Here is a 14076-nt window from a genome sequence, read left to right as displayed (position 1 = left end):
AGTGTCTCAAAACAATAAAATTCTGTTTATAAGAAATGAAGCATGGCCTTGTACCAGAGATTCCAAGACTTTATTTACACAGGTTGGTAGTAGGCCTCGTTCCTGGGTGCAGCCATCTTACAGGACTAAGCAAAGCAGTGAGTGACCAACCCCTTCTTGATGATGAAGCTGAGGCGACTTCTGGGTCTCCCCGTACCACGAGTCATTCACAGTTGCTTTCTATGAGGACCCCAGATTAGAAGGTTGAGTGTTCCTCAGATTAGGGGCCCCTAAACTTAACCAAAAAGTAAGAATTTAGGGAAACTTCTGGGTACTCAGGAAAACATGGTGGGAGGGAACACTGGTGCATCTAGAAGGAGCCTTTCATCCTCACGTGTTATTCTACGTATAGCGGATCAATTTCAATGTTTTTCTTTAGAAAACATGGCTGAAATCTTGATGGCAGACAGGCATTCATTGATGGCAAGGCAAAAGCATGACACAAACACAGAGGCACTCAACCCAGGCTTCTTGCTGCTGCACATGGATGCCTTACCATGTGCAGCTGCTTCACTTAAACTCCCTTCCATGTCACTGGGGACATAATAAGTAACTGATCTGTTCCTGTCAACCACTCTCACTTCCCCCCGAGGACTAGATATCCTCAGAGACAACATTCCTCCAACAACTCGGACGGAAAAATCAGAACAAATAAAGGGGGTCATTCTGACCCCGGCCGACGCCGCCAGAATACCGCTGCGCGGTCAAAAGACCGCCCCGGGTATTCTGGGTTTCCCGCTGGGCTGGCGGGCGACGCCAAAAGGCCGCCCGCCAGCCCAGCGGGAAACACCCTTCCATGAGGATGCCGGCTCCGAATGGAGCAGGTGGAGTGGAAGGGGTGCGACGGGTGCAGTAGCACCCGTCGCGAATTTCAGAGTCTGCTAAGCAGACACTGAAATTCTAAGTGGGGCCCTCTTACGGGGGCCCCTGAAGTGCCCATGCCATTGGCATGGGCACTGCAGGGGCCCCACGACACCCCATACCGCCATCCTGTTCCTGGCGGCTGAAACCGCCAGGAACAGGATGGCGGTATGGGGGTCGGAATCCCCATGGTACACCGCCGACTTTCAGTTTCTGGCCGCGGCTGTACCGCCGCGGTCAAAATGCCCAAGGGAGCACCGCCAGCCTGTTGGCGGTGCTCCCACGGACCACGACCCTGGCGGTTTTTACCGCCAGGGTCGTAATGAGGCCCAAAATGTCTTCATCTTTAAGGTATTCCGCGTAAGGTAGCCTGCAGTTGTCCCTTGTATGGACCGAGATATAACTTCAAATGAATACTCCTGAACTTTTCTAGACGAGGTGGCAGTTTTGATGCAGTCCCCTTGAAAAGTGGAACTAGCGGCTTGTGGTCTGTGCACACCAGAAAGTGCCAACCAAATAGGTACATATGAAAATATTGACAGCTCCACAGTATGACGATGGTCTCCTTTTCAATGTGGGAGCATCTTTGTTCAGTCTCAGTCAATTTGCCACTGAAACTGTTGAAGCAGGAGAGCTCAAGGACTGTTGAGCTAGTGTCTTCTAGGAGTTCAGTGGATTAGCTGGGGTCACGGTACTGCATGGTTGAGTCAGCTGACAGAGAATCTTTCGTTTTCTGAAAATCTGCTTGTCTATCTTTCCCCCAAGGAGTGTCAGACTGGGGTGTCCAGCTGTAAAAGACCATGCGGGGGCTTTGTCGGGGATCATAGGATTATATATTAAAATTTGCAGCATGTCACCATAGCTAGGAAGCTCAGTTCACTTTTGTGAGGAACCTTGGGGGCGTGGCTGTATTATCTTATTTGGATTGAGGAAGACTCTCTCTACTATGAAGCAATATCTGAAAAAGTATCTGTCTTTCTGTATAAATGTACACTTCTTTTTATGTACCGTTGGGCCGCTCTCCTTGATCCTAATGAAGAGGGCTCTCATGCTGCTGTGGCATTCCTCTACTATGGTAGGATAAAGGAGAATGTCACTGCTTACATTCAGTACCTCCATGAGTGGCCGGCCAACATTTCCTTGATACACTGTTGAAAGGTTTCTACAGCACTGGACATGCCAAAGTTCAGGCACTGGTATTGATAGGTCGAAAAGGTGGGTATGTATTGAGATGCTGTATGAAATTTGAGATGGTGGCACCCAGATTTTATGTCTTATTTTCTAAAAACACTTGGCTTAGTTTACCCGATTTGGCATCCTCATGTCTATGCAGATCCGCACTTCCCCAGTTTTTTGGGTGTTCATGCTATAACTATCAGCAGGACACATATGGTGGGCTCTTTCTTTTCTTGGTGAAGCCTGTAGTTTTAATGGCATTAAGTTTGTTCCCTGCCTATTCCCCTACATAGAATGAGACTCACCTGGGGCATAGAGCTACTGGTTGAACTAAATTTGAATTTGGAGCTTCATGCTTTTCCTTTGGGGCAACCAATTTGTTCAAAACCTTCTTCAAAGTCTTGTAGCATGTTGTCAGTGGTGCGCTCCTGTACTCAAGAAGTGAAATCGATGAGGTGGATTGACTCTGCTAGTCGGGAGTTGACTAGTGTAGTGTCACCTGAGGCCGTGGTGAAGAAGTGACCCACGACAGACTGTCATAGCATACTGTGGGATTTTAAGTGCCAGCAACGTCTAGTGGATCCTTACTGACATCTGCATAAAACTTGGTAGGGGTAGCTTTGAGTGTTAAGAACTGCCACCAGGTGGTGTACTCTAGCCATGACATTACACACATGGGAGCGCACCAGTGTCAACAAGCCAGTCGATCTTGGTCCCTTGGACACTTAGCAGACATCTTGGCTGCAAGGGTGTCTTCTGCTCTTTGTCGCTTCCAAGAGCTCAGGTGAGATGAACATGTTCATCTTTTCAATCAGATTCTTCATCTGACTCGTCCCGTGGAGGAGACACTTGGTGAATCCTCAGGTGCTTCAATACTTGTTCTGAAGGATGTGGTTGTGCCTTTTGTTACTGTTCAGTGATCTGCACACTTTTGCAAACTGATTGGGTTTTCCACATGCCGAACTGGCCTTTTCTTTCGATGGGCAAGATCTGTCTCAGTGTAGAGGTTTGCCAGTGCCACATTACCAACATGCTATACTTGGCTTGCTGATAAACAGCTTGAAAACTGCTTACTTTGGACAGCGAGTGGGCAATTTTGCAATAAGGGACGCCTCCAAGTGCACCACACATGCTTCCGCCAGCATTGTCTGATTGATTCCTAGCATGCACGGCATCACCATCTAGTTGGAGTCAGCTGGAGTGAGTGTCACCCATGGATTATCTGTGCCCTTATTTATTATCTGTGTTGCTAAACCCACAACGGTTTGCTAGCCTGCAGATATGAGCATCGAACGTGTCTTTGAGGCTTGCTTGGCGAAGAATGAAGTTTTCCTAGTCGGCGTTGACTTGTGTTCTAAAATGTCCATCTAGTGAAGTTATAACTGCACTGTAGTTACTGTCTGGTCCTGAGAAACCTACTATAAACTCCCTCTATGGCCAGGTACAGTGGTAGAGAGAGTCTACTGATGGGATCAGTTCCTAGTCTGGCTCAGAGGTAATTTTTTAACATTGCTACCCACATCTTCCACCTGGCAGCCACAGAGGAGGGAGCACACACGCCGAATGGTTGGATTGTGTTTGAGATGTTAGGCAGTATGGTGTTATGCAAAGTTCCTCTTTCTGAGAAGGTCTACTGCGTTACGGAAATGCAAGGCTCCTTCCCCCTTATGATAGAATGGTCCATTCTAGTTTGTCTTGAAATAGTGCCACCTTTAGTCTCCAACTATTTACCCCATTTCTCTTGGTTAACCTTTATCTTACAAGTCCCTCACTACGAGCAGCTCGAATAACTGTGATATTGCAGCACATATCTCAATTATGAATTCTGTGATAAATATCAATAGGTCATATCTTCCGCCGATATTGCCCAGTATTTACTGGAACTCAAACATAGTTTGGTAGTTTGGTGGGGTAAGCACCAGAATACGCATGGTATTCCCTATAACTCGTAAATGGATGGTGGTTGCCACACATCATAAATTCTGACCCGGCAGAGTAGGATTTTACCAAGTGCAATATCATACCAATTACCAGACCACTACTAATGAGGGCCCTTCTTGAATACTACACTGCTGTTCAGCACTTCCACACTCTCTACAGGCACACTGCCTGTGCAGTGCTTAATTTGTGCTTGTTGTTTCCGGTGCTGAGCAGCGGCACTTATTTTTGAGGGCCCGGGATTTCTCTTCTGCCTCACGCATTTGCTGCGAGCAAAAGACACATGGGGAAGACGGAGGAAGAGAAAAACGAAAAAGCGTCACAAAGGGAGAAAGCATAAACCTGAAAGAGTGAGCTGGAGGGGCAGGGAGTGGCTGTAAATGGATTGAAGAGGCCCGAGATGGCTTCAGGATTAAGCTGCCTGAGTATTCCATGTTCACACATTTAATTGCAGCAGCCGCGTGTTTAATAGGAAGGCTTTGGGCACCGGCACCTTTTAGTTTACAAATTAAGCAATGTGCCTCTGTCGCAGTCAGCGCTTTTCTGCCGGCAGCCATGTGGTCCTTCAGTGGCCTGACACCTTGTAAAACTTCTCTCTTATAGCAGAAACATGACACTGTGGGGCCATGTCTGACACCAGCACAAGAGCTTCAGAGGGGTGTGATCTGCCTCAAACGCGCGTCTCATGTTCAGTGGAAAGAACAGGGACACCCCAGGTAAGTGCTAAGCCAACCTGTTGGCGAGGCCGATGCAAGAAACAAACACATAAACACCAGCATCGGCTCCTTATCAGGGGCTAAGGGGTGCGGCCTCCCTGACTCTTGTGAGTGTCCTGTGCATTTTTCAATTGAGCAGGGTTTGTAAAAACACAAATGTCGTTATTTTCATGAGCACTGCCAGTGTGCAGGTCACTCCTCTCTGCCTCATGTCCAGGCTCCTGATGACAGGAGGAAGAGGAGGGGACTGAGACATGACCCAGCTGGAGTGCTGGTAAAACACAACACTGTAGTTGGATGTCTGGATTGCACATGGCTGAGGGGAGTAGTTCACATCCAATCCCCTCACACAGGCACAATCCATTTTATTTAGCAGACATACTGCGCATGCCTGAGGCAGCACATCATATCCACTAAAATGTGGCTCTCAGGGTCACGTCAGTGCATCCCGGAAGCTAATGAGGAGCCTCACAGAGCGGCAGGGGCAGGATCCCAGCACTATTCCACCTTGGTATAGGGCTGTGCTTCCAGTCCTATGAAGAAGCCGGGAGAGGGCCTGAGGTGGGACCTCCCCTGTTCAAACCTCCCCTTGGTGCTCTGTCTGGCTTCTTGTGGAGAATCTGAGTTTGAGTGTGTATGAATAAATGAAAGTGAGTATGAGGGAGTGAGTGAAGGAAGGAGTGTAAGTGTATTAGAATGAGTGATTGACCTGAGGTTGTAAAAAAGGAGTGAACATGAGTCAATAGTTTAGCTATCAATGGTGCAGCAGGTGCAGTTGCACGTGTGCCCACAGTAAGGGGCATATTTATGCTCTGTTTGTGCCGGATTTGCATCATTTTTTTTATGCGCAAACTTAACTCCATATTTGTATTTTGGCACTAGACATGTCTAGCGCCAAAATATTGGAGCTAAAATCATTTTTTGCCTGCGGAAAACTACCTTGCATCAATGAGATGCAAGGTAGGTGTTCCTGGGCAAAAAATTACTCTAAGGCCCTAGCGGCTTATTTATCCTCCCGTGCAAAAATCACGCACCGGGAGAGGAGGGGTCAAAAAATGGTGCAAACCTTGCTTATCACCATTTTTTAAACGCTTGGGTCAGGGCAGTCATTAGGGGACCTGTGGTCCTGTTTCCATGGTGGAACACCTTGGAATAAGCCCACAGGTGCCTTCTCCAGAACCCAGTGACACCCCCACGCACACCAGAGGGACAGCGGAGGATGGGGGACCTGATCCCAGGTAAGTATAGGTAAGTACAGGTAAGTATTTTATTTATTTTTTTAAAGTGCCATTGGGGGCTCTGAAATGGCCCCCCCTACATGGCACTGGGTGCAATGGCCATTCCCAGGGGACTCTGGTCCCCTGTGCTGGCCATTGAGGTGGTGGGCATGACTCCTGTCTTTTCTACAACAGGAGTCATGTGGTATGGATGATTTTGCATCAGAAAATGACTCTAGGCAGGTTAGAGCCATTTTATTTTACTCTAACCTGCCTAACGTCATTTTTTGGTGCAAAACCCCCTTCCTCCATACAGCCAGCCCACCCGATTAACGTCATTTTTTTTAACGCTAGCCTACCCTTTGCACCGGCTTGCTAAATATAGTGCCCGGCTTGTGCACAGAAATGGTGCAAGCCAGTGCTAAACTTTTTGGTGCAAAACTGCGTTAGTGCAGTTTTGCACCAAAAAGTATAAATCAGGAATGATCACTGTCCCATGAAGGGACTCAGGCAGCCATTATAGGCCATTATACAGGGCCCATTAGTGTCTAGATCAACTCAGCTGGTAGGTGGGAGTTGGCTCCATGAGTACATTGCTCTATCCTAGCCTGAAATAGAGGGTCTGGGGTCGGTTAGGGTCGATATATCTAATAACAGCCTATGTAAGGGGCAATAGGGCTACTACTCCCTTCTCTATGGGACATCATTCTTAGCTGAGGATTCTTGATGCTGGTGAGAGGATTTGAGGATTCTAAGCTGTGAGGTGAGGGACCCTAGGAGTGCAGTAGGGCCCAAGACTTGTGCAGTCTGTTTCCAGGAGATCTTTGCAGTTGTGTCACAGCCCTGGTGTTATCTTATGTTAGTTTATGTTATTTTATACAAGAGATATGTATAGCGCCATAGTGCCATTAGTATGGGCTCACTGCACTATCGGGTTCAGCTACTTCCATGCCCAGGACTGGGATGCTCTCTGGTTGAGGTGAATATTTCCTACATATCTTTGGCTGTATTGTGGTTTGTGTAGCTGGAGATGTTTATGAACTAGTGTACATGCCATGTGCACGCCCTCTGAATATGTAGTGCTAGCTTGAGGTAGGTGTATGAGAGTGTTGAGATGATGTTCTCTTGTTAGGAGCAATATCACAAAATTGTCACGTGGTACTAATTCCGTAGGGCAATTAGCTATTCAGTCTATAAGTCCTACACGTGTTCAAGTAGCAAGTCAATACAAATCAATTCTGATCTCAAAAATCAGTATTCATGGTTTCAATGCATATGCTGGGCACATCAAATGGATTCATCACAATTATATAGTCTATTTAAGTTTTCACCAATCGTAATTTACAACAATCCATTCATTTTAGGTTTATAGGCTGAATAACTAATTGCCCTACAAAACAAGTTCCACATGACAATGTGTGATAAGGTTTGTCCCGCCCCTTGGGCATATTGGATGGTGCTTGTTTGATAGACAGGTGTCTTGTTAGAATCCACAATATCCCTTTATACCAGACCAGCAGCGGGATGTTGAGTGGTTGTGGGTCATCGGGCCAGTTTATGGTGTGTTTGTTGTATTGACCAGGCATATTGTTGGTAAGGTCTGCTTTTCCGTGATCTGGGTAGAGATCTATGTCTGGGTAATGACAGAGCCTGTTTAACACTATCCATGAGCATTGATGCTCTGTAACTTGAAGGATAAACAATGATGTGTGCGGTTAGATGAATCATTCCTCATCCAAGAGCTGGGTAGGGCCAGATGTGCGGGTCCTGGTCCATCCTGGTGACTTCAGATGCAGCAAGGAGAGGCGAGAAGGCAACAACACACTAATACTCACTGGCAAAAGGCAGTCCCGTTCTGCTGCGTGACACACCTGCCGCCATTGGCACAGGGCTCCCTGGCGTCAAGGCACCGGAGACCTGGAAGACAAACAGCAACTGCTTAGAAGAGACACATTCTGTGCTAAAATGCCACGAAGTCACCTAATTGTAGCGAAAGTCACTCTGAAATGGTTGCTGCCTGTGAATTCATTTATTATACTGTGCAACTGGTAGCCAGGGTACAAATTCAAGAACAATGAAAGGAAATCGCGAATAATGGTGAAAGTGCGACACGAATCCTTCTAGACCTGACTGCAGCATTCAACGCCGTAGAGCAGGGGCTTCTAAGCACTTAGCAAAAAGAGGAAGCCCGCCAGGGCAAGGGCAGTCTCGAGATACTGTAAGAGCCCAAGGATGATGCCCTCCCAACACCCCATGAGGAAAGACAGTCCTGGGTCTCTGGCAGAGCCTGTGCTGATGGCCTCAGCAACCCGCCCCTCCCCCCCCCCGCCCGCTCCCTTTGCCAGCAGCTCAAAGCCATACATGCCAATAGACATGACTCAGGCGGGAAACTCCCGACTTTTTAGCACAAAAATGGCTTTATATTGGCTGTCTGCCTCTTGGCATTTCTTCTTTTCTTAGCTTTGTTTTTTTAATCTCCCACTTTCCTCTTCTGCACCATTTGAAGGCAGGGTCACAGACAGGCACATTTTTTTTTTTACCTTTCTTAGGCCCATATTTATATTTTTCTTGCGCCGCATTTGCATAGTTTTTTGACGCAAAAGCGGCGCAAACTTACAAAATACAATTGTATTTTTTAAGTTTGCGCTGCTTTTGCATCAAAAAACGACGCAAATGCGGCGCTAAAAAAGTATAAATATGGGCCTTGGGGCCATATTTATACTTTTTGACGCACAACTGCGCCAACGCAGTTGTGCGTCAAAACTTTTACCGCCGGCTAACGCCATTCTAACGCACCATGCGGGCGCCTTATTTATGGAATGACGTTAGCTGGCGCTGCGGACTGGTACGCGTAAAAAAAATGACTCACACCAGGCAGCGCCGGCATATGGGAAAATGGGGGTTGTGCGTAAAAAAATGGTGCAAGTCAGGTCTGAGGCAAAAATCAGGCCTCAAACCAGACTTGCGCCATTTTTTTTTATGCCCAACCTCCATTGTCATGACTCCTGTCATAGCAAAGACAGGAGTCAGGCCCCCTTGCCCAATGGCTATGCCCAGGGGACATATGTCCTCTGGGCCTCTGGGCATGGTCATTGGGCATAGTGGCATGTAGGGGGGCCCAAATCAGGCCCCCCATGCCACTTAAAAAAATTAAAAAAAATACTTACCAGAACTTACCTTTCCTTCCCTGGGATGGGTCCCTCCATCCTTGGGTACCCTCCTGGGGTGGCCAAGGGTGGCTGGGGGTGTCCCTGGGGGCAGGGGAGGGCACCTCTGGGCTCCTTCAGAGCCCACTGGTCCCTTAACGCCTGCCCTGACCCAGGCATTAAAAAACGGCGCCCATCAGGCTCTGCGCCGTTTTTTAAGGCCAAATGACGCCAGAGTATAAATAAGGCGCACAGGCCTTAAAGTCATTTTTTGGAAGGAAACGCCTACCTTGCATATAATTAACGCAAGGCGGGTTCCCCCTTCCAAAAAATGACGCACATGGTGGGATTTTGATGTCCGCGGGGTTGGGCGTCAAAGTATAAATACGGAGCAGGGTTTGTGGCGAATGTGCGTCAAACTTTTTGACGCACATTCGGCGCAAGCAGAGTATAAATATGCCCCTTAGTATCTCTGCTGCTAGGAAATGATGTATTTTTTAGCATTTCTCATCAGGAGGAGAGTTGATGTTTGCCTACTAGCAATGAGATGTTACTATCTGCAGTTGAAAGGCATTCTCTGCCCTCTCTCCCCTTGGGCTGTTTAACCCTCAAGAAAAAAAGACAGAAAGGCAGGAACAGAATTTTTATGTTGCATTTCACAAGTCTATCAAGTGCATTCTGACACCTATCAGCCATCCCTTGCTTTTCACCCAACAGCATATTACACTGAAGTTTGGAGTATTGCCTTAATACTTCCCATATGGATTCAAAGCCTCTGAATGCAAAGTGATGTTGCCTAAAATGCCAGAACTGGCTGAAGGTGTTTTACATGACATGGAGCCCCTTGTCAGGTATGTTTTAAATCAGTGGTTCCCAACCTTTTGACTTCTGTGGACCCCTCTCTATCATTACTGGAACCCAGGGACCCCCACTAAATCATTATTGAAATCCGGGGACCCCTCCACTGAGTCATTACTGAAAGCTGGGGACCTAATCTGTTAATAATAATTAATTTTCGGAGCAGTCACGGATCCCATGATGAGGCTTCGCGGACCCCCAGGGGTCCCCGGACCACAGGTTGGCAAACACTGCTTTAAATGTTACGTCATCTAGTCCAGGTCAAAAACGGCTTGCTTCACACAGAAAGGCAAAACTAAACTCTGCTCACACATTTTGTGAGGGTTGACTTTTTCCATTCATGTCATGCATTAAAACAATCATTGGGAATACAAACTGTTTTGTCTTTTGTGTAGTGGAAAGTTTTTATACAGAGCTTAACAACCCACCAAAGGTGCAACATGGACATCAGCAGCACAGCTTTCCCTGAGCAATGAATAAGTAAAGGGCGGGTTCCAGCAGTAGGGGGAATGTCACGCGGTTCACTCATATATAGAGGGCAGGAACAACACAGGGAGTGAGAGGCGTTGTGCACTCTCGCTAAATATACAAGAAGCACAACACACCTTGAAGAAGGAGCTAGACCTCTAATAAAATTACCATACCTTTATGTGCCTATATTGGATGCTGAAACCCACCTGCTTAGCCTAGTTCATCAGTGGATTCCTCATCCAGCACTGTAAACATCCAAGACTGCAACTGTTCACTCCTAGTGGTAGCTTCCCTACTTTTGGTAAGGTGATGTCTTTTATCCTGACATTTATCTTCTGGCTTTGTTAAATTCCCAGAACTTTATTAAAATTGTGTCTGGGTGAGCTAAACTATTTTTTGCACTTGTTTCCCTACCAGAATATTTAAACAGAAGTTTATGGCAACAGACTGCTTTTCTGTCAACATGTTTTGGTTTTCGAATAGTGACCCTATTGTGACAAAGTATTTCCTCAGGATCACAGGCTTCTCACATGAAATATTGCGGAAATGTCCCTAAAAGTAAGAAATGCTATGCAAGTGGATAAAATATATCCTTTTTTCTTCATAAGCAGTAAAATTGTCTTTATCCGGCAGTTGCAATGCCTTTTCTTCCTAAAACAGGTGCAACTTGGGCAGAAACAGTGCAAGGTTCCCCAGAGGCCGGGCACTCAGCAGTAGCACAGGAGCTCTCCATCACAGAACACAAAATACAAGCTGCAGTGCAAGTTTTGCTTCATCACAGAACAGGGACAGCACGGCAGCAGCAAAGAAAGCTTTCCACTGTCACAGACGGCAGCAAGTGCAATCTTCCATTCGTCACAGAACAGGGACAGCACGGCAGCAGCAAAGCAAGCTTTTCACTGTCACAGACGACAGCAAGTGCAATCTTCCATTCGTCACAGAACAGGGACAGCATAGCAGTAGCAAAGCAAGCTTTCCACTGTCACAGACGACAGCAAGTGCAATCTTCCATTCGTCACAGAACGGGGACAGCACAGCAGTTGCAAAGCAAGCTTTCCACTGTCACAGGAGGCAGCAAGTGCAGTCTTCCATTCATCCCAGAACAGGGACAGCACGGCAGCAGCAAACCAAGCTTTCCACTGTCACAGACGGCAGCAAGTGCAGTCTTCCATTCATCCCAGAACCAGGACGGCACGGCAGCAGCAAAGCAAGCTTTCCACTGTCACAGACGGCAGCAAGTGCAATCTTCCATTCTTAACAGAACAGCAGCAGCAAACCAAGCTTTCCACTGTCACAGACGGCAGCAAGTGCAGTCTTCCATTCGTCACAGAACAGGGACAGCACAGCAGTAGCAAAGCAAGCTTTCCACTGTCACAGACGGCAGCAAGTGTAATCTTCCATTCGTCACAGAACAGGGACAGCACGGCAGCAGCAAAGCAAGCTTTCCACTGTCACAGACGGCAGCAAGTGCAGTCTTCCGTTCGTCACAGAACAGGGACAGCACAGCAGTAGCAAAGCAAGCTTTCCACTGTCACAGACGGCAGCAAGTGCAGTCTTCCGTTCGTCACAGAACAGGGACAGCATGGCAGCAGCAAAGCAAGCTTTCCACTGTCACAGCCGGCAGCAAGTGCAGTCTTCCATTCATCCCAGAACAGGGACAGCAAGGCAGTAGCAAAGCAAGCTTTCCACTGTCACAGGAGGCAGCAAGTGCAGTCTTTCATTCGTTACAGATCAGGGACACCACGGCAGCAGCAAAACAAGCTTTCCACTGTTACAGACTGCAACAAGTGCAGTCTTCCATTCGTCACAGAATAGGGACAGCACGGCAGCAGCAAAGCAAGCTTTCCACTGTCACAGGAGGCACAGAAGGCAGCAAGTGCAGTCTTCCATTCATCCCAGAACAGGGACAGCACAGCAGCAGCAAAGCAAGCTTTCCACTGTCACAGGAGGCACAGACGGCAGCAAGTGCAGTCTTCCATTCGTCACAGAATTGGGACAGCACGGCAGTAGCAAAGCAAGCTTTCCACTGTCACAGCCGGCAGCAAGTGCAGTCTTCCATTCATCCCAGAACAGGGACAGCAAGGCAGTAGCAAAGCAAGCTTTCCACTGTCACAGACGGCAGCAAGTGCAGTCTTCCATTCAGAATAGGGACAGCACGGCAGTAGCAAAGCAAGCTTTCCACTGTCACAGGAGGCAGCAAGTGCAGTCTTCCATTCGTTACAGAACAGGGACACCACAGCAGCAGCAAAACAAGCTTTCCACTGTCACAGACGGCAACAAGTGCAGTCTTCCATTTGTCACAGAACAGGGACAGCACGGCAGCAGCAAAGCAAGCTTTCTACTGTCACAGGAGGCAGCAAGTGCAGTCTTCCATTCGTCACAGAACAGGGACAGCACGGCAGTAGCAACGCAAGCTTCCCACTGTCACAGACAGCAGCAAGTGCAGTCTTCCATTCAGAACAGGGACAGCACGGCAGTAGCAAAGCAAGCTTTCCACTGTCACAGGAGGCAGCAAGTGCAGTCTTCCATTCATCGCCGAGCAGACCCAGCAGGGCAGACAAGTGCAAGCTTTCATCACTTACAGAACATGGAAAGTGTATGCATGAGTGACATCTAGATTACAGACAGGAGCAGGTACATAACTCACTCAGGGGAATGTATAGGTGGATGAGTGAGTGAATATGTGAGTACTGATTACGTGATGTTCAACGTCAGCATTAGGAAAGTCCTACATTTTCCAAACATTAAGAAGTAGTTATTACTTCTTAAGTCTGTTCTCTGGAGCTGCCTAGGGGCAACCTAAGTAACTATGCTCTAGACATGCACATAGGTGGCAACTCTTTGAAAAGTTTTGAGTTAGGTGCCATGGAATCCCAGCCTCGGTGCTGCCCTTGTTAAGAAAGCTGAGGGTTGTCAGTAATACGTAGATTCCATGCACCAAATAGCCTTGTCTGAGCTCTCCTGCTTGCCCTTCACGTTATGAACTTAATGCTTGCCTGCGCCCGCACCTCTTCACTATCCCTTCTTGTTGCAGTATCAATGCATTACCTTATATTTATTCTAGGTGGTATGAAACTGCATTCTGTACAGGTAATGGTTGAGTGTTAGAAAATAATGCGTATAAAACAATGCAAAGAAATAAAAAAAAATCATAAAGCTCGATTCACCACAATTGTGAGATTTGGAGGAGAGAGGTTTGGATAAAAGGTTGCTGTTTTTAGAGAAAAGCATACTGTCCAGGTATGAAACTCAATTGAAGTCTATACACCTAATATACTAACGCAACAGAGTCATCTGTTAAAGCCTACAGGGTTGTCCAGGAACAAGACACCTTTCCAGGAGTGAGGCTGTATCAGAGCCCATGAGGACCACTGATACGGGACGTGAGAGTGCAGTCAAAAGTGTGAGTTTCCGTTGAGTTCTATGGAACCATACAGGATGTTCTCGAGAGATGGTACTCTCTTCAAAGTTGGAGTCTCCACAGAAGTCTAATGGGTTTCACCTAGGCTGCCCTCGAGAGGTAGTACACTTGGTACTCTCTGCAATGTGTTGTATGGGACCATTTAGGTTGTTCTCAAGATATCCTACTCTCTGCAAAGCTGGAGGCTCTACAGATGTCCAAGCGGCTGCATGGAAGGTGTTTTTGAGAGATGA

The 14076-nt window shown here is 47.3% G+C and overlaps 1 protein-coding gene across 1 annotated transcript in view; it reads right to left on the bottom strand.

Annotated features, from left to right (window-relative positions):
• NOTCH4 (notch receptor 4) overlaps positions 1-14076 on the bottom strand; it is a 264289-nt gene that overhangs the window by 196675 nt on the left and 53538 nt on the right. Inside the window, exon 2 of the mRNA XM_069237252.1 lies at positions 7783-7864. Coding sequence (XP_069093353.1) covers positions 7783-7864 — 82 coding nt within the window. The remainder of the gene's footprint in view (positions 1-7782; positions 7865-14076) is intronic.

This window comes from Pleurodeles waltl, chromosome 6 (genome assembly GCF_031143425.1).
Source record: "Pleurodeles waltl isolate 20211129_DDA chromosome 6, aPleWal1.hap1.20221129, whole genome shotgun sequence".
NCBI classification, from domain to species: domain Eukaryota; kingdom Metazoa; phylum Chordata; class Amphibia; order Caudata; family Salamandridae; genus Pleurodeles; species Pleurodeles waltl.
Note: the sequence above shows the minus strand (reverse complement) of the source record. Positions and strands in the feature narration are given on the sequence as shown.